This window comes from Macaca fascicularis, chromosome 5, assembly GCF_037993035.2.
Source record: "Macaca fascicularis isolate 582-1 chromosome 5, T2T-MFA8v1.1".
Taxonomy (NCBI): Eukaryota; Metazoa; Chordata; class Mammalia; order Primates; family Cercopithecidae; genus Macaca; species Macaca fascicularis.
Genome location: NC_088379.1, coordinates 55,907,383 through 55,932,994, shown reverse-complemented (window position 1 = coordinate 55,932,994; position 25,612 = coordinate 55,907,383). Strand labels below are relative to the sequence as shown.

The 25,612-nt window shown below is 37.5% G+C and overlaps 1 protein-coding gene across 1 annotated transcript in view; it reads left to right on the top strand.

The window, feature by feature from the left end:
* Nucleotides 1-23,769, top strand: part of MRPL1 (mitochondrial ribosomal protein L1) — a 97,838-nt gene extending 74,069 nt beyond the window's left edge. The window contains exons 8-9 of the mRNA XM_045392444.2: nucleotides 20,768-20,849; nucleotides 23,473-23,769. Coding sequence (XP_045248379.2) covers nucleotides 20,768-20,849; nucleotides 23,473-23,588 — 198 coding nt within the window. The 3' untranslated portion in view covers nucleotides 23,589-23,769. The remainder of the gene's footprint in view (nucleotides 1-20,767; nucleotides 20,850-23,472) is intronic.
* The last annotated feature ends 1,843 nt before the right edge of the window (nucleotides 23,770-25,612 follow it).

Here is a 25,612-nt window from a genome sequence, read left to right as displayed (position 1 = left end):
GACATACTTAATATAAAAGCAATGCCTTTGATATGCTCTTTGTTTTTCTTTTTAAAGTTGTAGACATGGTCCAATTATAGGTGAGTATCATTTTCTGTGCTTGTGTAATAGTGAATAGTTTTGTGGCAAGCGTGTTGTCAACCTGGCAGCTGATAAAAGCTGAAGCATATTGTAACGAAAATAAACAAGTTCAGGACAAGGGACTATAAACAATAGTAAAATATTATGTTGAAATTAGAGAGCCTTTGGTTTTAGTGAACATGTTAGAACAGGAAAAGTAAATGTTCTGGAGTTCAGCCAAACAGTGAGATGTGGATAGTATAAGACATGGAAATTAAATGCTTATTTTGAAGCAACTGGGTCCATAGGTTGAAATAGTAGCTAGCCAGGAATCTTGCTTAAATCTATAAACAATAACTGGATAAAAGGAAGCAACCCATTGGCTCATGGCTCACTGCCACTTCCCCTCCTCCTTTTCCCTTATTCCTTCTAGTTAATAATTAACTTTTCTTTTGTTGCATTATTTTTGGTGTACTATAGTGTACTGTGTCATAAATAAGGGAATTATAAAGAGAGGAAAATAAACTTTAGAATGTAAAGTAGAGGAAGTAGGCTGGCAATAGATCTTAGATCTCCAAGGATATGGAGCTAAGAAGGAGGAAAAACTAATATTTATCCAGAATCCATTCTGTGTTAGCTCTGTCTTTGTTGCTTTATCATAAGAGAAGTATATTTAGTTGGGATGAGTCATCCTTGCAGTAGGTTTTACGTTACATCTTTTGAATTAATTTTGATCAAAAACTATTTTTGATCAAAAAATAATTTATCATTTCTAGTGGTCTTACCTATATTATCATGAAATCAGATTTTAATTTCCCAGAACTTTTGGAAATTGAAAGTGTGACTCTCCCCTCCTAACAGATTTGAATAATAGCAGAAGAAAAACCATACCGTTTGAAAGAAATAGCTAACTTTTCTCATTAATCCATTGTATTTGCAATGTAGTGATCATGGATAATAAAATGACACATGATGAAAAATACAAATGTTGCATAATGTGTAAAAAGGGAGTAAACTGATCTGCTTTCCCTTGCCAGCCACTTTGCTGCATAGACAACTTTCTTTTGTTGGCTTTATTTAAAAAGCAGTGATAAGCTGGGCATGGTGGCTCATGTCTGTAGTCTCAGCTACTCAGGAGGCTGAGCAAGAGGATCTCTTGAACCTATGAGTTCAAGATCAATCCGGGCAACATAGCAAGATCCCACATCTCTAAATAAAAATAAAAATAAAAACAAATTTAAAACCAGTGGATAAATATGATAGCTTTTACTGAATTCTGTCTTTATCCAAATGCCTGGAGAAGAAATTAAATGGATCTGAAAGATAATTCCTTATGAGTGTCATTAGTATTACATCTAAAAAAGTAACATTTATTAATATAGTATTTACAGTAAACATTAATAACATTTATTAACAGTATTTACAGTAAACAATAAAAATGTTATGAATTATTAAATATAAATGCAAAGTTAAGCATTTTCTAAACAGCTTTATCATAAATAATGATAAAAGCTGCTTTTGCCTCAGAGCACCCTTCTCCCATTACAGATTTTGGCAAATATTAATTTGTTAAAGTGGTGTAAAGCATAGCTTATACCACAGCCTGTCTTTATATGAATTTTCATGTATTTGTAGATAATAATGTTTTCTAAAACAGAGGTTGGCAAATGATGGCTCTGTGGCCTGTTTTTGTGTGGCCTATGAGCTTAGAACCCCTTTAAAAGGTTTTATTAAAAAAAAAAACAGGCCAGGCGCGGTGGCTCAAGCCTGTAATCCCAGCACTTTGGGAGGCCGAGACGGGCGGATCACTAGGTCAGGAGATCGAGACCATCCTGGCGAACACGGTGAAACCCCGTCTCTACTAAAAAATACAAAAAAAAAAACTAGCCGGGCGAGGCGGCGGGCGCCTGTAGTCCCAGCTACTCAGGAGGCTGAGGCAGGAGAATGGCGTAAACCCGGGGGGCGGAGCTTGCAGTGAGCTGAGATCCGGCCACTGCACTCCAGCCCGGGCGACAGAGCCAGACTCCGTCTCAAAAAAAAAAAAAAAAAAAACAAGAATAATATGAAACAGAAATCATAAGTAGCCATTAAAGTCTAAAATGTTTACCATCTGTCTCTTTACAGAAAATGTTTACCAAGTTTAAAATATAAATACATAATGTATAAATGTGGGAGGTTTCAGTTCCAGGTGAGACGGCATAATCACATGAAACCCTCTCTCTCTCACTGAATGCAGCTGTTAAAAACCCTGGACAGAATACGTGGAATAGCTACTTGAGGATTCTGAAAAGTAAATAATAGCAGGTTGGGAAAGAAGACCAGATTTTGAAGTACCATCAAACTGGTGGCAAGTTTGCCATTTGTCCCCTTCTGTTGTCACCTGGCCTGGTCTCAATACAGCCTGAAACCAGGCAGCAGACCTAAGTGTAGGCAGAAAGAGCTCCAGGAGAAACCTTCCAGTTACAGGCTTGAGAAGTGGAAATCATATCTCCTTGTAGCAACAGTAGGTATAGGGCAGGGGTCCCCAATCCCTGGGCTATGGACTGGTAATGGTCTGGGTCCTATTATGAACTGGGCCTCTCAGCAGGAGGTGAGCGGTGGGTGAGCAAGCAAAGCTTCATCTGTATTTACAGCGGCTCCCCATGGCTCGCATTACCGTCCAAGCTCTGTCTAGGTTGCATGCTCCTTATGGGAATCTAATGCCTCAGGATCTGAGGTGGAGCCGAGGTAGTGATACTAGTGCTGGGGAGCCACTGCAAATACAGATTAACATTAGCAAAGATGTTTGACTACACAGAGGCCATAATTAATCAATTGCTGCAGTCTCATATCAGAACCCTATCAGTGAGTGGCAGGTGACAATTAAGCTGCATCTGGTGGCAGGCTTTATAGTGGCAGGTAAGCTGATATACTTCAATTGTGCAGCTGCATTTGGTGGCAGGCTTTAAGTCAGAATCCAACCCTTATTTTAGTCTGTGTATGGCCTGCCCATTATTTGATTTACCACTTGCATCTGCACCTCTTTCCCGCACTGCGCAATTGTCTCAGTCACAGTTTTGGTAAGCCCGCAGGCTAACCCTAGCCAAAATGAGTAAAAAACAAATGCCACTGGAGAGCTTCTTTGAAAAGGGGGAAAGACTCAATGACGAGACAACAGAAGACTCTGAGACTGCCAGCAAAAAGAAAGCTTCATTTAAAAGAAATACCAAGAGCAAGATTCCTTCTGAAATTATGGGTTTGTTGAAACGGATGATTCACATTCTCCAAGCCCACTTTGTATAATGTGTGGCAAGTGGCTATCCAATGAAGCCATGAAACCTTTAAAACTGCTTTGTCACATGGAGACTACGTACCCTCCATTAAAAGACAAGCCTTTGGAGTATTTCAAAAGAAAAGAGCGTGAACACGAAGAACAGAAGCAATTGAAGGCCACCACTTCATCAAATGTGTCTGCACTGACAGCATCATTCTTAGTGGCTAACCACATTGCTAAAGCTAAAAAGTCCTTTACTGGCGAGGGGTTGATCCTGCCTCCTGCTAAGGACATTTGTTGTGAACTTTTAGGAGAAGCTGCATTCTAAAGGTGGCACGTCTTCTTCTTTTAGCTAGCACTGTAACTAGATGAATTAATGAAATAACAGAGGATATTGAAGCACAATTGTTAGGATTAACGAATCACTGTGACACACAATCCAGGTTGATGATTCTACTGATGTTAACAAGGCAACAGTGCTTGTTTTTCTGCGATATATTTTTCAGGAGGATATATATGAGGATATGTTATATGTACTTTTGTTGCCAACCAACACCACAGCTGCAGAACTCTTCAAGTCTTTGAATGATTACATGTCAGGAAAACTGAATTATTCGTCTCGTGTTGGTATATACATGGACAGAGTGGCTACCGTGACTGGACGGCTTTCTGCTTTCACTACTTGGGTGAAAGAGGTCACTTCTGAATGAGAGTCTGCGCACTGTGTCATCCATAAAGAGGTGCTGGCTAGCTGAAAAATGTCACCCAAACTTAAAAACGTTTTGCAGGACATGATTAAAATTATCAGCTACATTAAAGTACATGCTCTTAACTCTTGTCTGTTCATGCAGTTCTGCGAGGAGATGGACACAGAGCACACACATCTTCTCTTATACACAGAAGTGAGATGACTTTATAAAGACAGGTCACTGGCCAGAGTTTTTCAGTTCCAAGAGCTGCTCCAGAGATTTCTTTTGGAAAAACAGTCATCACTGGCAGCACATTCAGTGATACAGAATGGGTCACAAAACTTGCTTACTTGTTTGACATATTCAGCCTCCTCAACAAACTCAATCTGCCACTTCTGGGGAAAACAATAACTGTGTTCAAATTGGCAGATAAAGGGGCTGCATTCAAAGTCAAACTGGAATTATGGGGGTGACGAGTGAACATTGGGATTTCTAACACTTTTTAAACATTAGCAGAGGTTTTGAAAGAGACTGAGCCAGGGCCTCCTTTCTCCCAGCTGGTGCACGATCACTTCTCTCAGCTTTCAGAGTTTGGGCATTACTTCCCAACCACAAAAGGCCCCTGAATTGGGAAGGAATGGATCCTTGGCCCATTTGTGAGATCACAAATGACAGTGGCCTTGAAAGTATGTTTGAGACAGCTTCAAATCTCCATATGTTCTGTATTAAAGTCAGTGTGGAATATCCTGAGATTGCCACAAAAGCTCTGGAAAGCCTGCTTCCATTTCCATCATCCTCTTTGTGAAGCAGGGTTTTCCTCAGTGACAGCAACCAAAACGAAATTACAGAGTAGACTGCACATAAGCAACACACTTTGGGTGTCACTGTCTCCCATCCTCCCCAGATGGGACATCTAGTTTCAGGGAAACAAACTCAGGGCCCCCACTGATTCTACATCATGGTGAGTTGTATAATTATTTCATTATATATTACAGTGTAATAATAATAGAAATAGAATACACAATAAGTATGTGCTTAAATCATCCTGAACCTCCCACCCCCACCCCATTGGAAAAACTTTTCTACAAAACCGGTCCCTGGTACTAAAAAGGTTGGGACCACTTGTGTAGGGTAAGACACAGGTATCTAAAACTGTAAGAGAAGGGAACTTTCCTTTTTAAAAAAAAAAAAGAATTTTTTTTGAGACAGGCGTTGCTGTATGTTGCCAAGGTTGGAGTGCAGTGATGTAAGCATAGCTCACTGTAACTTCAAACTTGGAGTCTAGGGGTCCTCCTGTTCCAGCCTCTCAGGTAGCTAGGACTACATGCGCTCCACCACACTTGGCTAATTTTTAATTTTTTTTTAAGAGATGGGGTCTTGCTATGTTGCTCGGACTGGCCTCGAACTCCTGTTCTCAAGTGATCCTCCAGCCTCAGCTGTCCAGCATGCTGGGATAACAGGTGTGAGCCACCACACCCAGCTAGAACCTTTCTTTCTGTTTAGAGGAGCTGTAGTTACGGTGGGACATACCACCCTTGCTTTTTTTCTCTGCCTTTGTCCTTTGAGGGCTAGTTGGCCCTCAGTGGAGAAACATTTGGTTGCAAAATGTGTCAGAACTGGGTAAATAAAGCCCCATCTTTCATTACAGAGCTGAAAAGGTGAGCCCCAGGGAACCCGGAAGTACTGGGGAGATCAAGCAGCGTGTGGAACTTGGAAAAATGACCTCATAAAACTATAAACTCTTGGAGATGAAATAAATGGAGATGACAGAGGAGAGTCAGGGAACTCTAAGATCATAGAAATTTTTCAATCTGAAAAGCAGAGAGTCAAAAGACTGGAAAAAAATGAAGAGAGCCTGAGGGTCCTGTGGGACAGTAACAAAAGATCTAACTTTCATGTCAGTGGAGTTCCAGAAGGAAAGGAGAAGCGTGGTACAGAAAATTACTTAAAGAAATAATGGCAGGATTGCAGAGAAATTGCACCTCTCATACGTTTCAAGTAGGAATGCAGAATGGTGCAGCTACTGTGGAAAACAGTTGTATTTTATAAAGCTCATCATACATTTACCGTATGTCCTAGCAATTCTGTGGGTTTTTAACTCCACACAATGAAAAATTTAAAGTGAAATGGAAACCTACATTCACACAGATATCTGAACACAAATGTTTACAGTAACTCTATTGATAATTATCAAAAGCTGAAAAAAACCCAGTTGTGTACATGGATGTTTTCCTACGTGTGAAAAAATCTCTGGTGCATCACACAGTGGAATGTCACTCAACAATAAAAAAAGGTATGAGCTGTTGTGTAGACACAGCAACTTAGAATCTGAAAAGGTTTTGTACTGTAACCTAAGTGAAAGAAGCCAATCTGAAGTGGTTACATACGGACACCAAAAGCACAGACAACAAAAGAACTAGATAAATTGGACTTCATCCAAATTTAAAACTTTTGCGCATTAAATGACGGTATCATTAGAGCACAAAGGCAACCCACTGAATGGGAGAAAATATCTGGAAATCATATATATGATATGAGACTTGAATCGAGAGTACATAAAGAACTTTTACAATTCAATGATAAAAAGATAACCCAATTTTAAAATCATCACAGAGCCTGAATACATATCTCTCCAAAGATGAAATACAAATGGACAATAAACACATAACATTAATAGCTATCAGGAAAATGCAAATTAAAATCACAATGAGATACCCCTTCATACTCTGTAGGATGGCTATTATTTAAAAAAATAAGAAGTGTTGGCAAGGATATAGGGGAATTGGAACTCTTATTTATTGCTGGTGGGAATGTAAAATACTATAGCCGTTATGAAAAACAATATGGCACTTCCTCAAAAAATTAAACATAGAATTACGTGATCCACCAAATCCACTTCTAGATACATACTCAAAAGAATTCAAAGCAGGAACTTGAATAGATGATGGCATACCCATGTTCACAGTAGCATTATTCAAAGGAGACAGAAGGTACAAGCAACCCATGTAACAATTAACAGATGAATGGATAAAGTGCAGCACACACATTGACTGCAATATTATCAGCCTTTAAAAGGAAGGAAATTGACACATCCTACAACATGCATGAACCTTGAGAACATTTTGTTATGTGAAATAAGCCAGTCACAAAAGGACAAATATTTTATCCTGCCACTTGTATAAGGTACCTATAACAGTGAAATTCGTAGAGATAGAAAGTAGAATGGTGGTTACCAGGGGCTGGAGGAAGGGGGCAGTGGGGAGTTATTGTTTAATGAGTTATATACTGTTGTTTTGTTTAAGTGACATTTTTAAAAAGAACACTAGTAAATCAGTGGTTACCAGGAGTCAGGAGTGGATGGTGTTTGTGCCTGAGAGAAATCACATGAGGGAATTTTTTGGATTCTGTATCCTATATTGGAGTGGTCATTACTTGAATGTATACATGAGTTTCAAAAGATACACCCCACAAAAAGTTAATTTTACTACCTTTCAATTTTAAAAATGTAATTTAAAAATATATAAACATATAACAACATAATTAGCTTGTTAGGAGCTGTAGTGGTGGTCGGGCAGGCTTTGGGTCTATGCCCCTATATCAACAGTGAGAATAATTCTTTTTTTTCCTCCCCTTTTTGAGATGGAGTTTCGCTCTTGTTGCCCAGGCTGGAGTGCAGTGGCGCATCTTGGCTCACTGCAGTTTCTGCCTCCTGGGTTCAAGCGATTCTCCTGTCCTTGGCCTCATGAGTAGCTGGGATCACAGGTGCCCGCCACCATGCCTGGCTAACTTTTTGTATTTTTAGTAGAGATGGGTTTTGCCATGTTGGGCAGGCTTGTCTCAAACTCCTTACCTCAGCTTATCCACCCGCCCCGGCCTCCGAAAGTGCTGGAATTACAGGCGTGAGCCACCGTGCCCGGCCAAGAATAATTCTTATATTGCTTTATATCTTCATTAAGAAGTAAACTATGGGCCGGGCACAGTGGCTCACACCTGTAATCCCAGCACTTTGGGAGGCCAAGGCAGGCAGATCACGAGGTCAGGAGTTCAAGACCAGCCTGACCAATATGGTGAAACCCCGTCTCTAGTAAAAATACAAAAAATTAGCCAGACATGGTGGTACACACCTGTAGTGCCAGCTACTCGGGAGGCTGAGGCAGGAGAATCGTTTGAATCTAGGAGGCAGAGGTTGCAGTGAGCCGAGATTGTGCCACTGCACTCCAGCCTGGGCGACAGAGCAAGACTCCGTCTCATTAAAAAAAAAAAAAAAGTAAACTATGTCTTGCATTTTATAGCATCTTAAAGGGCTGGTTTTAATAACTTTAAATGCTAAACTAAAACTAATTTTTTATTAAGAGGTAATAAATGCACATAATGAAATATTTAGAAAATACTGAATCACCTAGGTAAGAATGCAAAAATCATTCCAAATTCCTGTAATCTTTCACCATTTTAGTACTTTTTATTACTGCTTTTTCTGTATGCACATATTTTTTCTTTAAGTAATTGCTATTTTATATTGAGTTTTGTATTCTTTTCCCTTTAACACTGTATCTTACTTTCCCATGTCATTAAAATCCTTGCAAAGTATCATTTTATTAGCTGTTTCATAGCCTATTATGTAGACACATAATTATTTATTCAACTTTATTTCTTTTTTTGGAGCATTTAGATTGTTTCTAATATCTCATTATTATAAATATAATTCTAATGAACATAAATTCAAGGCTCTCATACACACAGAATACATTCTGTGTCTATGTATAAATATGTAGTTGTTTATTAAGAAATCTGAATTTAGACCAGGCATGATGACTCATGCCTGTAATCCCAGCACTTTGGGAGGCCAAGGTGGGAGAATCGTCTGAGCCAAGGAGTTCAAGAGTGGCCTGGGCAGCAAGGTGAGACCCCATCTCTACAAAAATTTTAAAAATTAGCCAAGCATGATGGTGCATGCCTGTGGTCCTGGCTACTTGAGAGGCTGAGATGGGAAGATTGCTTGAGGCCAGGAGGCCAAGGCTGTCACGAGGTGTGTTTGTGTCATTGCATTCCAGTCTGGGTGACAAAGCAAAATGCTGTCTCAAAAAAAAAAAAGAAGAAAAGTGAATTTAGTGGAGTATAAACATGACATCGTTTTCTTCATTCTCTTTCAACTGTGCCCTGTACTACTTCCCTTCTCTGTTAGATGCACACATACTAGACAGATCTCATAGTTCAAGTGACTGTGTTCCAGTTCAAAACTCTTATCTCATATCCAAAGATTTCCCTTGCCTAATTTGGAGCCAGGCTTTGATGACTTGTGTGACCTGAAGTGGGGTGTGCTTATTACGATTTCAGCCTCCCAGGTTTGATCTTAGAATACTCAGTTCTAAGTACGTGGCTCCCAGTGCCTTTTCCAGGCCTAACTGCTCTGGGGTAGATGCCTGAAGAGGAGATTAAGGGGGAAAACCCAAATGCCTCTACTTCCTCATCCGTATTTGTGGTCCCCGTTTTGGGTGGTTTGACTGCTTCTATTTAGCAATGTTCAGTCAGTCTCTCCTTCCTGCAGGTACCGCCCGGTCTTTCCAGAGGCGTCTTGTAGTCTTTCCTTCTCACTTGGCTTCTGCTGCTTCTCATGTTCAGTCAGTCTCTCCTTCCTGCAGGTACCGTCCAGTCTTTCCAGATGAACGTCTTGGAGTCTTGCCTCCTCACTTGGCTTCTGCTGCTTCTTGGGTTGGGTGTTGATTATGGTAGGACCTTTTTGGTGGCCTTAATTGTTGGCATCTTTCTTTAGAATATAGGGTACTAAATGCCTTTTTTCCTTTCAAATTTGAGTCTTCATTGTGAATCTTGAAGAAATTTGTTTCAAATGCATATATAAAGTTTATATCAGCTACTGAAACCATTGCTAAGCATTTTTTAAATTTTAAATAACAATGCGTTTCTTAGCCAGACAACTGCATAGTAGATACATAGTAGGAAACCAGAAGCCTATCAGGACCCAACAAAGCTTTCTTTTAAAACAAAACAAAACAAAAAATGCTTCTGCTATAGCAAAAACTTACAAAACAAAAATGGTGACTTTTACTCATTCATTTCCTCAGACATCCTTCAGTCTGTCTTCTGTACCAGGAGTCAGCAAACCAAATCCAGCTCTCCACCTGTTTTTGTAGATAAAGCTTTGTTAGAATACAACTGTGCTCATTTATGTATTGTGTATGATTTGTTTTGCACCAGAACGGCAGAAATGGAAGAATTCTGACAGAGGCCATTTGGCCCGCAGAGCCTAAAATATTTACTGCCTTACCATTTACAAAGAAAGTATGCCAACTCCTGTTTCATACTCTTCTAGAATTCTTTCTAAACCATAGATCAGATATACCATTTTTATGCTTAGAAACATTAAATGGCCTCTCACTGCTGACAGGGTATTTTCTAAGATCTTTACCTTTAAATCGCTTTGCGACCTAGTTGCAGATCACTACCTCAGGTTCAAATTCAGTCTTTCCCGCTGTTTTCAGTTGTGCAACTGGAAGACCAAAGTTACAAATAGCAGCTTGCAGGCTGAATTTGGCCTCTAGTCTTACTTTGTTGGTCCCAAATAGTGGTGGCGGTTTGTCTATTGAATCAGGATTTAAAAACTGGAGAGTATCACATAGAAATCCAGATTTTTAGCTGTTCTTGACAAATCAGGAGTTCTGATGACATTGGCCCCACAGCCCTCAGTCTGTTAACCCTTAGTGTAACAACTCTGCCGCCTCCATCCCTAGTGGTTGCTGTCCACCTCAGCACAACCTGTATCACACACATGGTATAAGCATATGCATGTAAACCCAGTCCTCCTCACTTATACATGTTTCCCACTTTGGCCACTGTAGACATTTGAGTTTGTAACCCTGGAGCTAGATATAATGAACTACCTCATGGTCCCCTGATCCACGTTTTTAAAAAAATTTATTTTTTTATTTCAATAAGTTTTTGGGGAACAGGTAGTGTTTGGTCACATGAGTAAGTTCTTTAGTGGTGATTTCTGAGATTTTGGTACACCCATCATCCAAGCAGTGTACACTGTACCCAAAGCGTAGTCTTTTCTCCCTCACTCCCCTGCCACCCTTTCCCCTGATTCCCCAAAGTCCACTATATCATTCTTATGCCTTTGCCTCCTATAGCTTAGCTCCCTCTTATGAGTGAGAACATACAATGTTTGGTTTTCCATTCCTGAGTTACTTCACTTAGAATAATGGTCTCCAATTCCATCCAGGTTGCTGTGCATGCCATTATTTCAATCCTTTTTATGGCTGAGTTGTATTCCATGCTGTATATATATACCACAATTTCTTTATCCATTCATTGATTGATGGGCATTTGGACTGGTTCCATATTTTTGCAATTGTGAATTGTGCTGCTAAAGACACGCGTGTGCAAGTATCTTTTTCGTATGACTTTTTTTCCTCTGAGTAGATACCCAGTACTGGGATTGCTAGATCAAATGATAGTTCTACTTTAATTCTTTAAGGAATCTCCACACTGTTTTCCACAGTGATTGTACTACTAATAGTTTACATTCCCACCAGCAGTGTAAGAGTCCCTTTTTCACCACATCCATGCCAACATCTATTATTTTTTTATTTTTTGATTATGACCATTCTTGCAGGGGTAAGGTGGTATCTATCGCATTGTGGTTTTGATGTGCATTTCCCTGATCATTAGTGATGTGGAGCATTTTTCATATATTTGTTGGGCATTTGTGTATCTTCTTTTGAGATCGTCTCCCCATGTCCTTAGCCCACTTTTCGATGGGATTGTTTTTTTTCTTCCTGATTTCTTTGTGTTTCTTGTAGATTCTGGATATTAGTCCTTTGTCTAATGTATAGATTGTAAAGATTTTCTCCCACTCTTTGGGTTGTCTCTTTACTCTGCTGATTGTTTCTTTTGCTGTGCAGAAGCTTTTTAGTTTTATGAAGTCCCATCTACTTATCTTTGTTTTTGTTGCATTTGTTTTGGGTTTTTGGACATGAAGTCATTGCCTAAGCCAATGTCTTAAAGGGTTTTTCTGATGTTATCTTCTAGAATTTTTACAGTTTCAGGTCTTACATTTAAGTCCTTGATCCATCTTGAGTTGATTTTTGTATAAGGTGAAAGATGAGGATCCAGTTTAATTCTTCTACATGTGGCTTGGCAATTATCCCAGCACTATTTGTTGAATAGGGTGTCCTTTCCCCACTTTATGTTTTTGTTTGCTTTGTCAAAGATGGTCTGTAAGTACCTGGGTTTATTTCTGGGTTCTCTGTTCTGTTCCATTGGTCTCTGTGTCTATTTCTATACCAGTACCATGCTGTTTTAGTGACTATGGCCTTATAGTATAGTTTGAAGTCAGGTAATATGATGCCTCCAGAGTTTTTCTTTTTGCTTAGTCTTGCTTTGGCTGTGTGGGATCATTTTGGTTCCATATACATTTTAGGATTTTTTTTTTCTAGTTCTGTGAAGAATGATGTTGGTACTTTGATAGGAATTCCACTGAATTTGTATATTGCTTTTGACAGTATGGTCATTTTCACAATATTGATTCTGCCCATCCATGAGCATGGGGTATGTTTCCATTTGTGTGTGTTGTCTATGATTTCTTTCAGCAGTGTTTTGTAGTTTTCTTTGTATAGAGGTCTTTTGCCTCTTTGGTTAGGTATACTCCTAAGTATTTTATTTTACTTTTTGTAGCTATTGTAAAGGGGGTTGAGTTCTTGACTTGATTCTCAACTTGGTTGCTGTTGGTGTATAACAGAGCTACTGATTTGTTTCTGTTAATTTTGTATCTTGAAACTTTGCTGAATTCATTTATCAGTTATAGGAGCTTTTTGAAGGAGTCTTTAGGCTTTTCTAGGTATATGATCATGTCGTCAGCAAACAGCGACAATTTGACTCCTCTTTATTGATTTGGATGCCCTTTATTTCTTTCTCTTGTCTGATTGCTCTGGCTAGGACTTCTAGTACAATGTTGAATAGAAGTGGTGAGAGTGGGCATCCTCCTTGTCTTGTTTCAGTTCTCAGGGTTCAAGTTTTCAACTTTTCCCCATTCAGTATTATGTTGGCTGTGGGTTTGTAATCATGGCTTTTATTACATTAAGGTATGTCCCATTTCTGCTGATTTTGCTGAGGGTTTTAATCTTTAAGGGATGCTGACTTTTGTCAAATGCTTTTTTCTGCATCTATTGAAATGATCATGTGATTTTTGTTTTTAATTCTGCTTATGTGATGTATCACATTTATTGACTTGCATATGTTAAACCATCCCTGCATCCTGGTATGAAACCCAGGTCATAGTGGGTTATCTTTTTGATATGCTGTTGGATTTGGTTAGCTAGCATTTTGTTAAGGATTTTTGCATCTATAGGCTGCGTGCGGTGGCTCATGCTTGTAATCCCAGCACTTTAGGAGGCTGAGGTGGTTGGATCACCTGAAGTCAGGAGTTCAAGACCACCCTGGACAGCATTGTGAAACCCCATGTCTACTAAAAATACAAAATTAGCCGGGCGTGGTGGCACATGCCTGTAATCCTGGCTACTTGGGAGGTTAACAGGAGAATCACTTGAATCCGGGAGGCAGAGGTTGCTGTGAGCCAAGATCATGCCATTGCACTCCAGCCTGGGCAAAAAGAGCAAAACTCTGTCTCAAAAAAAAAAAAAAAAAAAAAGGAGTTTTGCATCTATATTTGTCAGAGATATTGATCTGTAGTTTTCTTTTTTTGTTATGCTCTTTCCTGGTTTTGGTATTAGAGTGCTATTGGCTTCATAGAACAATTTAGGGAAGATTCCCTATTTCTATATCTTGTGGAATAGGGTCAGTAGGATCGGTACCAATTCTTCTTTGAATGTCTGATAGAATTCAGCTGTGATTCTGTGGTCCTGGAATTTTTTTGTTGGCAGTTTTTTTGTTTTGTTTTGTTTTTAATTACCACTTCAATCTCACTGCTTGTTATTGGTCTGTTCAGAGTTTCTATTTCTTCCTGGTTTAATCTAGGAGGGTTGTCTATTTCGAGGAATTTATCCATCTCTTCTAGGTTTTCTGTGTGCATAGAGGTTTTCTATGCGCATAAAGGTGTCAGAGTAGCCTTTAATGATCTTTTGTATTTCTGTGGTATCAGTTGTAATATCTCCTGTTTCACTTCTAATTGAGCGTATTTGGATTTTCTCTTTTTCTTCCTTAATCTCGCTAATCATCTATCGATTTAATTTATCTTTTCAAAGAACCAGCCATTTGTTTCATTTATTTTTTGTATTGTTTTTTGTTTGTTTGTTTGTTTGTTTCCATTGCATTTAGTTCTGCTCTGATCTTGGCTATTTCTTTTCTTCTGCTGGGTTTGGGTTTGGTTTGTTCTTGTTTCTCTAGTTCTCTGAGGTGTTACTTTAGATTGTCTATTTTTGCTCTTTCAGATTTTTTGATGTGGCATTTAAGTCTATGAACTTTCCTCTTAGCACTCCCTTTACTGAATCCCAAAGGTTTTAATAGATTGTGTCACTATTATCATTCAGTTCAAAGAATTTTTTAATTTCCATCTTGATTTTATTGTTAACCCTGTGATCGTTCAAGAGCAGGTTGTTTAATTTCTATGGTTTTGAGGGTTCCTTTTGGAGTTAATTTCCACTTTTATTCTACTGTGGTCTGAGAGAGTACTTGATATAATTTCAGTTTTCTTAAATTTATTGAGACTTGTTTTGTGGTCTATCATATGGTCTATCTTGGAGAATGTTCCATGTGCTGATGAATGGAATGTATATTCTGCAGTTGTTGGGTAGAATGTTGTGTAAATATCTCTTAACGCTCATTTGATCTAGGGTATATTTTAAATCCATTGTTTCTTTGTTGACTTTCTGTCTTGATGACCTGTCTAGTGCTGTCAGTGGAGTATTGAAATCTCCCACTATTATTGTGTTGCTATCTATCTCATTTCTTAGGTCTAGTAGTAGTTGTTTTATAAATTTGGGAGTTCCAGTGTTAGTGCATATATATTTAGGATTGTGATATTTTCCTGTTGGACAAGTTCTTTTATCATTATATAATGTCAAAATATAATGTCTTTGTCTTTTTTAACTGCTGTTGCTTTAATGTTTGTTTTGTCTAAGAATAGCTACTCCTGCTCACTTTTGGTGTCCATTTGTATGGATTAAATTTTTTCCCACCTCTTTACCTTAAGTCGATTTGAGTCCTTATGTGTTAGGCAGTCTCTTGAAGACAGCAGATACTTGGTTGGTTAATTCTTATCCATTCTGCTATTCTGTATCTTTTAAGTAGAGCATTTAGGCCACTTACATTCAACATTAGTATTGAGATGTGAGGTACTATTCTATTCATTGTGCTATTTGTTGCCTGATACCTTTTTTTTTCTTAAATTTATTATATCTTTGTTTTATAGGTCCTGTGAGATTTATGTTTTAACGAGGTCCTATTTTGGTGTATTTCAAGGATGTGTTTTAAGATTTAGAGCTTCTGTTAGCAGTTCTAACAGAACTGCTAAATGTGGTGCTGGTTTGGTAGTGGCAAATTCTCTCAGCATTTGTTTGTCTGAAAAAGACTGTATCTTTCCTTCATTTATGAAGTTTAGTTTCACTGGATATGAAAATCTTGGCCAATAATTTTTTTTTTTTTTTTAAGGAGGCTGAAGATGGAGCCCTAATCCCTTCTAGCTTGTAGGGTTTCTGCGGAGAAATTTGCTGTTAACCTGATAGGTTTTCCTTTTTAGGTTACCTGGTGCTTTTTCCTCACAGCTTTTAAGATTCTTTCCTTCATCTTGACTTTAGATAACCTGATGACTATGTGCCTAGGCAATGATCTTTTTGCGATAAATTTCCCAGGTGTTCTTTGAGCTGCTTTGTAGATCTCTAGCAAGGTTGAGAAGTTTTCCTTGATTATTCCCTCAAATATGTTTTTCAAACTTGTTGATTTCTTCCTCAGGAACACCATATTCATAGTTTTGATCATTTAACATAATCCCAACTTCTTGGAGGCTTTGTTTGTTTATTTATTTTGATTGCCTTTTCTTTCTCTTTGTGGATTGAGTTAATTCAAAAACTTGTCTTTGAGCTCTGAAATTCTTTATTCTGCTTGTTGGATTCTATTGCTGAGACTTTCCAGTGCATTTTGCATTTCTGTAAGTGTGTCCTTCATTTCCAGAAGTTGTGATTATTTTTTATTTATGCTATCTAGTTCACTGAAGATTTTTCCCTTCATATCTTGTATCACTTTTTTTATTTCATTAAGTTGGACTTCACCTTTCTCTGCTGCCTCCTTGATTAGCTTAATAATCAACCTTCTGAATTCTTTTCCTGGCAATTCAGGGATTTCTTCTTGGTTTCAATCCATTGCGATCCATTGCTGATAAACTAGTGTTATCTTTTGGGGGAGGGGGGTATTTAAGAACTTTGGTTTTGTCATATTACCACAATTGTTTTTCTGGTTCCTTATTTGGGCAGACAATGTCAGAGGGAAGTTCTGAGGCTCAAGGGCTGCTGTTCAGATTCTTTTGTCCCACCAGTTGTTCCCTTGATGTAGTGCTCCCCTTCTTCCCCTAGGGATGGGGCTTCCTGAGAGCCAAACTGTAATGATTGTTATTTCTTTTCTGGATCTGGCCACCCAGCAGAGTTACCAGGCTCCAGACTGGTAGTGGGGCATGTCTGCACAGAGTACTGTGATGCAAACTGTCTTCAGGTCTCTCAGCCATGGATAGCAGCACAGTTTTCTGCTGTCTCTGGGGCCTGCCAGAGCAATCCGCTTCCTTCAAGGGTCTGTGGGTTCTCCTGATCCACCTTTGTCTCACATTACCTTATGCTGGTGCCTCTGCCTAGAAGATCCTCTTTGTCCTTCAAAATTCGTCATCCTTTAAGATTCAGCTTAGATATCACCTTCTTTGGTGATGAGTAAAGCCTCCGTGTCAATTACTTCTTCCTCTGTGCCCTTGTGGCACTTTGTTCATATAGTTAAAGTGGTATTTCTTATGGTGTGTTTTAGTGTCTATATTGTAATCTCAAGGGCAAGGTTTGTATCTTATTCATCTTTCTGTTCCTGGTTCTGTGTGTTGCTTGACAGAGTGGGGGTTAAGTAAATGTTGCTAAGTTGTATGGTGTTAACATCTAAAAATTAGGAAGGTAGTAAAGGATTCATTGGGCAAAGAGAAAAATTCTTATTTTTCCATCTTAAATGTATATTCTTTTGGTGTTTCACTTAGTTTCTCTTTTTTCTCCCCTTAGTAAACAACACACTCATTTGTGTTTCTCAGACAACTGATACTTCATTTTCCTTATATAAAGATCACCAACTTGAAATAGCTGTGTCCAGAGTCATAAGCTAGTAAGGTGGTGGAAGTGAGGTTTGTCTGCCTTAAGTGCTCAGACACGTAGCTACTTGGCCACTCCTTACCATGTGTGTCCCCATGAATAAGTTACAGAGTTTTCTGAGTCTGTTTATAAGTGTAAATAAAGGATAATAATAGCACCTACCTCATAGGGTTCTTGGGAGAAATGAATAAGAATATCTATGTGAACACTTAGAGCTTGGCCCAAAGTAAGTACCCAATAAACAGAGCTGCACCATCAATTATTATTACTACTTTATGTTATGTAGGAGACATACGGATAACCTTTCTTTTCTTAGTTTAGACTGTTAGGAGTCATGGAAATTAAGAGTTTTGGCCCATCTTTAAAAGCCGTCTGCCAGTCCACACTTTATATAGTCTTAGAATATTACATTTGGAAGGGATTTTGGAGGCCAAGTGATCTAACAGGTGCTTATCCAAAGCAGCAGTCCTCTCTGCAGTTTTCAGTCAAAGGTGATTAGTCATCTAGAGACTGTCAGAGCATTTATAGTAATATAAGTTGCCACTTTAGAAGGAACATGTGATTGTTTAAAAATCATGTATGGGGTGCTTTTTTTTTTCTTCTTTTTTTGGTCTGTCTTCTGTAAGATTGTAAAAATCCTTTATTCACACTGTAATCCTTAGTTCTTCAAAATATCTGGACAGACTAACCTCTGTAGTAGTGGTTCTCAAAATGTGGCCCAGGGATCCTTTTTAACTCAGACACTTTCCCCAGGAATCTTTCTTCTTTTATCCCCTTTCTTTTAAATCAGAGAATCTATGAAGACCCTGGTCGTGTAGACTAAGTTCTTTTTGTGAATTTTTCTGTAGCAAGACTCAATGACCTAAAAATGTTTAAGGATTACTGGCTTGGACATGCTTGTGATTACATTTTGCCCTGAGATGAATTATGACATATGCATCTCAACGGGACAAAAAAAAAAAAAGGGTTAAGAACCACTGATTTTTAGTTTTATCATAATGATAAGAAAGTTATTGAATAAAATGGTTAGGAATTACACAAAAAGGGGGAAATCTGAGAGTTAAAACAGAGATAGAGACATAAAGTTCACCTGTGTCCACTGAGCCACTGCCCTGACATCTTTTGTAGAAGGCTTCTGTCTGCTTAGGGAATGGTTTCTGACATAATAAGGGATGCTAAGCAGAAAGTAAAGTGGCCTTTTTTTTTTTTTTTTTTTTTTTTTGAAAACATGTATGCTCCAGAATAAGGAATAACTGTTTTGTCTTGCAGTGGATAATCACTTTAGTTAAACATATATAGTGTTGTGACTGTTATATATTCAAATACACACATATGCACACATACAAATATGGTGCTTAACATAGTCCTATATCCCCTTCAAGATCAACCCCATCCCGGTTTGTTTTTCCCTTGCTGTACCAAGTCATATACTGTGCTTTTGTTAATATAATAGATAATATTCTCTCCTCAAAATAGTCATCCTGCCTCCTTAAGACCACAAAATGTTATCACATGGGAAAGCACTATTGGAGTGCAGACTAACTGAGAAGTAGGCAGAAAACCTTGTAAGTTTGCTTTTCTGAGTTCTCTTTAGGTCATTGTCACCCCAAATGAATTTCCTTAGCAAGTTTTGATAAAACTCATCCACATTTATATTTTGTTTTTGTACACAACTATCGGTCTTGTCATTAGCCAATAATCACAGTAATGCCTATGAGATATGTAACATTTCCATAATTTTGCACAATACCTAAAATAAAAAGTATAGCTATACATATATTTTAAAATTCAGTAGAGGGCACAGTACCATATATTAAATATGCTAAAATTTGAATAAAAGTGTAAACTATGTTTTAAAACATTTTTGTGTTTTTTTTAAACTTAAATTGATAAAATCATTGAAGGTATCCTAATAATGAAAGTTGCAGGGGACATAATTGTTTTATATTTTTGAAACATATATTGTGCAGAGTTAAGAGGGGAATTGAAGGCAGGGACACATGCTGATGCCTTTAGCCTTTTCTTTTTTATTTTTCAACATAAATATGTAAGGTGCCTTCTCTGCCAGTGAGCTACCTGCTTCAATGCAAATTAAAGTCTGTATGGTGTATGGACTTAATAAGGTGAACTAAACATTGCTTTTTTATCCTCTCAGAACTTCTACTTAAGGATTGGCATAAAGTGAGAATTCCTCCAGTATTGTCCAACCTTTCTCACTTAGGATTTGGTACTGCATCGTGCCCAAGTGGGTGTTGAATAAATGCTGTTTGATGATGATAAAATAATTTTTTTAGGATGAATTCTCTTTATGTTTATGTGGGGCACAGTTCTCACAGGGCTCTCAGAGTCTTTGGAAAACAGAAATCTTGTTTGAACTTCAACTGTTGTACTGTATAAATTTTGCCTGTTAAGCTACTATAATTTTATATGAATCTTCTTTTTTTTTTTTTTTGAGACAGAGTTTCACTCTCGTCACCCAGGCTGGAGTGCAATGACGCAATCTTAGCTGACTGCAACGTCCGCCTCCTGGGATCAAGCAATTCTCCTGCCTCAGCCTCCTGAGTAGCTGGGATTACAGGCATCTGCCACCACACCTGACTAATTTTTGTATTTTTAGTAGAGACGAGGTTTCACCGTGTTGGCCAGGCAGGTCTCAAACTCCTGACCTCAGGTGATCCGCCTGCTTTGGCCTCCCAAAGTTCTGGTATTACAGGCGTGAGCCACCGTGCCCAACCATGAATTTTTTAAAAATTGGTTTATTTGGCACGGTGCAAAATCCTGTAAACATTTGAATGTAATATAGCGGATTTTAACTAGAATATTTAGGAAGAATAAGAGTCATTGAATTTGAATAATAAACACAAAGACTTTTCAAGGGTGTAATTTGAGTTTAGGAGTTTTATGAATAGGACTCATTCACTGTATGTTTACTCACTGCTAAATGACAAGATAATTGTTATTGCATAGAGCGTTTGAAAAATTAGAATGTTAGCACAACATCCTGAAATTGTCTCTGTGTAGATATGTATTGTCTGAATGCATGTGGCAAGCAGTTTTATTTTGGACTCATGAAAACATTAATTTCTAAACATTTTCTTAGTTTCCTTTAAATCAACAAACTTCATGAGAAAATATCACTGTTTCCTTGCAGGGTGGGTGTAGGAAATGATGTATTCTGCTCCAAGATATGCTTTGGGGAAATTACTTGGAAGTCAAGGACTCTCAAGTAGAAAAACTTCAACTTCAATTTGTTATAACATGTTCTATAAATCTATTAAATCTTGACAAGTGAAGACATGTAAATGTGGCATTCGAAACAAAGAGCTGTAGAGGTTTTCCCCTTTCACAGTAGGGTCACTTACTAGATAATTTGCATTGATTGAATATTTGAAAAATAGTCTAGAATAATTGTATTATCTTCTTCCTTTCTCATCATTAATGTTGTATATATTACTTTCTTTCAGTTGGATATGTCAAGTGACCAGATAGCTGCCAATCTACAAGCAGTTATTAATGAAGTTTGTAGGCACAGACCACTGAATTTGGGTAAGTGGTTTGCTGAGGGTAGACTTCCCTATGACCCTGCGATACTTTAAAATGTAAAATATGAAGAAAAAAGTCAAGTTAACATGCAAGTATAATAGCAAAATGTAAAATATTAAATAAAATATCAAGTTAACATGCAAATATTATATTTCCAGGGATTAGATAAATAAATTTAATTCTCCAAAGGATTTCTCTAGCATTAATGAGGAATGCATCCTGAAACCTTTGTAGATTCCCACATTATGACTACTAATAAATGTAGCAAAGTTTGAAAGAAAACCGTAACTGATTGCTTTAAACTTACAGTGATGTTAGGGACTAAAATTATTTCTAAAATGACATTTTGAAGCCAGATCATTAACTTTGTCATTGGCACTAGCAGTTGGTTTTCTTAATCTTATTTATTTATTACAGGAAAGAAAGAAGATCATTTTATTGTGTCATGAGAGTCATTTATAAATGAGGTGATTCATAGAGAATCACTCAACTCAGTTGAGATGCGAAAACAGTGTTGTAGGCTGGAACACAGGTGTCCAGTTTCTTTATCATCGTGTTGTGTGCTGTTCAAATTCCTTCCTCAGACAAATTTCACTTGTGGATGGTTGAAGCCAAGCAAGGGTCCATTATACTCGATTGATTATTCATTTGTAGGCTTACCATGATAAGAATTTGTCAGGTTTACTTTTATAACCAAGTTTATAATTAAAACACAATCTTAAGCTATTTTTCACCTTCTTTGGGAGTTAACCATACTGGTGAATAAATATCACCCTTGTTAATTCTCTTGTCCTAAATATGGCCATACTACTAAGTAATTGGATGTGTATGGATTCTTATAGTCCACAGAGAACTTTGATTTCAGTACAGGATCCTCTGAGACCATAGTAGGAGTAGATGATGGACAGCAAATCCTCAAAATGTTGTTATTCTCTTTTTGCTATTTCATATGAAGCCCCCTTAGCATGTTTAAATGTTGTGATTCTCTTTTTGCAACTTTATTTTATTTTTTGAGACAGGGTCTCACTCTGTCGCCCATGCTAGAGTGCAGTGGCTTGATGTCAGCTCACTGCAACCTCCGCCTCCCAGGTTCAAGCAATTCTCCTGCCTCAGCCTCCCAAGTAGCTGGGATTATAGGCGCCTGCCACCATGTCAGCTAATTTTTGTATTTTTAGTAGAGATGGGGTTTCATCATGTTGGCCAGGCTGGTCTCGAACTCCTGACCTCAGGTGATCCACCCACCTTGGCCTCCCAAAGTGCTGGGATTACAGGTGTGAGCCATGGTGTCTGGCTGTCTTTTTGCTATTTTAAATGAAGCCCCTTAACATTGTTCTTATGAAAAGCATTTTAGTTTTTAGGGAACTTTACCAACTGTGTGGTAACACAAAGGTAGCATCTGTGCTGACTGTTTTAAATAAATATTTATAATATTTCCATCAAATGTAAATATCACCACCTGTTCCCTTCACTGTTGACTTTGCAATAAAATAAATTGTAGGTGATCATCTTCTGGAAGAGAGAAATGAATTATTAGTGAGTATATGTAGTTTCAAGGATAAATCTCTAATATTCTAGAGTACAACTAGTTTGTCTTATATTCTAGAAATGAAACTATCTTCCTCTTCTTATAATTCAAAATGTTATACAGTAATACAAAAAGTTTAGTAATACAGTACTCTTCATGTGAAAATATGACATGAGTTCTGTAAGTTTTCTTGTTGCATATTTGTACAGCATGTCCTTGAATAATATCCTTTTGTCCAATGTTATTTCATTATAACATTCATAAGAAAAAAATAGATTCCTGGCCAGAGCCACTGTCTGTGTGGAGTTCGCATGTTCTCATGTCTGCATGGGTTCTCTGGGTACTTCGGTTTTCTCCCACATCCCAAAGATGGGCATATTAGGTTAATTGGTATGTCTACGTGGTCCTGGTGTGAATGAGTGTGGGGGGTGTGTACGTGTGCCCTGCAATGAGATGCTGCTTATCTGGAGATCATTCCCACCTATGCTCTGACCTGCCGGGATAGGCTTTGGCCTCCCGCAACCCTGGACTGGAATAAGGGAGTTGGAAGATGAATGAATGAATGCAAACTATTGTAAAATAAAAATGTGCAAAGTATATGATGATCATACAAATGCAGGACAATAAATGATGTGGTATGAAAGCACTCAGGGAGCCAATCATATTTGTTAGTTTGTTTTTGAACTGCATGGTGGCAGATGGCGCTTCTTACGGTTTTCATTTTGCAAACACTTAGTCTTTGATTTAAGTCACCACCACTATGACTCCTGTCACTGTGATTTACCAACAGTTGGGTAAATAATTATTGCTTTTATTAATCTTAAATGTATTTATAGTTCAAATTTATTTCAGTGGTTAATATTAGAAGTGTTTGAGCTCTTTATTTAGAAGCTTGGTGATATTTTTGTGACTAGAAATTTGTCTTCGAAACTTAACTCTTATTAATTAGCCTATGGTACAATTGATTTCTCTATAAGTTGTTTTGCTTAAAGTTGCAGTTTCCAAGAACCTAGTGACAGTATTTAGTGAGGGTTTACTGTATTTGCTCATGAGGTGGTATTGTGATATAAAATCAAAGTTGATTGTCGTTTTTGTTTCCAGGTCCCTTTGTGATACGTGCTTTCCTTCGTAGTTCAACAAGTGAAGGTTTATTACTGAAGATTGATCCATTGTTGCCTAAAGAAGTAAAAAATGAAGAAAGTAAAAAAGACATCTAAATGTGTTGAATTGTGAAATTACTTTAAGTGGTTTAAGAAGCAATGGAGAAAATTATAAAACTGCATAATTTTTACATTTGATGTCTCGTTATTGATCATACTTGAAAGTGAACTTTAACACTGAAAAATCTTAGTCATTTCAAGAATAAGAAAATAAAATTTTCTCTTTGTCTGAACCTGCCTTTTAGACCCTGTGACATTTTCTTTTTTAGAATCCAGAGTCTACATATTGGTAATTATAGCAGCAGTTTCTAGCTTGATAACTTTCCCTTGGGAGTCATAACCATCTGAGGGAATGGTAACATCCTCAGTTCCCATAAAGCAGAAAATGGCAGAATCATGAGGTACATCACAAATATAACTATTTTCTTTAAAAAAAAAAAAAAGGAAGGAAAATATGCATTCCAAAGAATTCTGAGTACTATTTTTGATAGCATGAATATAGAAAATTGCTAAGTCACTAAAACATGTGTTGGGTTATCTCTTTTTAGGAATCGGTTTGTAATTATATATATAATATGTATATGTAATATATAGTTATATATTATGTAATTATGTAGTATATGTAATATATATTATATAATTATATATGATAATATATACATTTGTAAAATACCACATATTTTTATGATGCTTTGCAATCTACAAGGCACTGTATACAGTGTTTGCTCCTGAATTTCTCTGCTTAATAGTATAACAAGTGTTTGGTTAGTGTTTGTTAAATGAGCATTCCCATGAAGTAGCTAGAACAACTTCATTCATGGATTAAAAATCAGGACAAGAAGTAAAGCATCTTGCATCAGGTACCAGTTTGCAGACCGATATTAATCCTTAAGTGCTTACTGATTTATGACAAAATGAAAAAAAAATAAGGATTATTTTGGCATGCAATTGCCAGCTGTCCTTTCTTGGGAATGATTACTTGAAGTATCTTCCACCTTTTTAGGGGTTATTTGAATGAATTTTCTTTTATGACATAATAGTGATGGTGAATTTGTTGGTGGGGTTTAAATACCTAGTTTGTTTTTGTTTTGTTATTATTTTTTTCTCATTAATGAGTCTCATTTTATTTTAGTTTTGGTGTTGACTCACCAGCTCTAGCTTTTCAAGGTAAAATCTTTTTTGAAGAAGAGCTGGGTAACACAATTCTCACAATTACAAAATGTATTATTTTAAAACAATTAGATTTCTAATAACACAAATTATTTTGATTCATTTTGCATTGATCTACTTGGGAACCATAAATCTGCCTAGAGCACAGAGAATTAGCACACTCAACTTGGCCAAGGAATAGACATGTTTCAAGATGAAATTCATCACTACCAATGAAGTATTTATTCTTGCCAAGGCTGTTCTGCTTAAATCTAATCAAGCTTATAGACCTACATCTCAGTTTACAGAAGATACAAGAGATGGAGGTACAAATCAACTGACCTCAAGTGGGAATAATTAGGCCAATTCAGAATGTGGGATGTGATGCAGTTCAACCCTCCCAGCCTCATAGAAACAAGCAGAAGGAGAAACCATTAAAGAGAATTCAGACGTAACAATTAATGTGGGTTAGTGATTAGAGTGTAGTTTGAAAACATCAGCTATACAAGACATTTGAGGGAAAATGGATTAATACCTACTTTGTAAAGAAAATTTTGACAGCTCCATATAGGTCTCTCAAATTCTTTTTGAGATGTTAGTGATCTGAGAATTCCAAATGACTGAATAGCCACAGTACCCCACTAAGCTTTTTTTTCCCCACAGGAAAATTAAAACTTAGGGTTTGCTTACCCAAAACAGCAATAACATTACTAGAAAACAATAATGGCAGTTACCTTTTATTGAGTGCTGCTATGGTTTGAATGTGTCCCTCAAAAAGTATGTGTTGGAAACTTAATCCCCAATGCAACAGTGTTGGGAGATGAAGCCTAATGGGAGGTACAAGTCGTGACAGCTCTGCCCTCATGAATGAATTAATGCTGAGTATAGTCATTGGAGATTCCGAAGAGAGGGAGGGTGGGAGGAGGATGGTG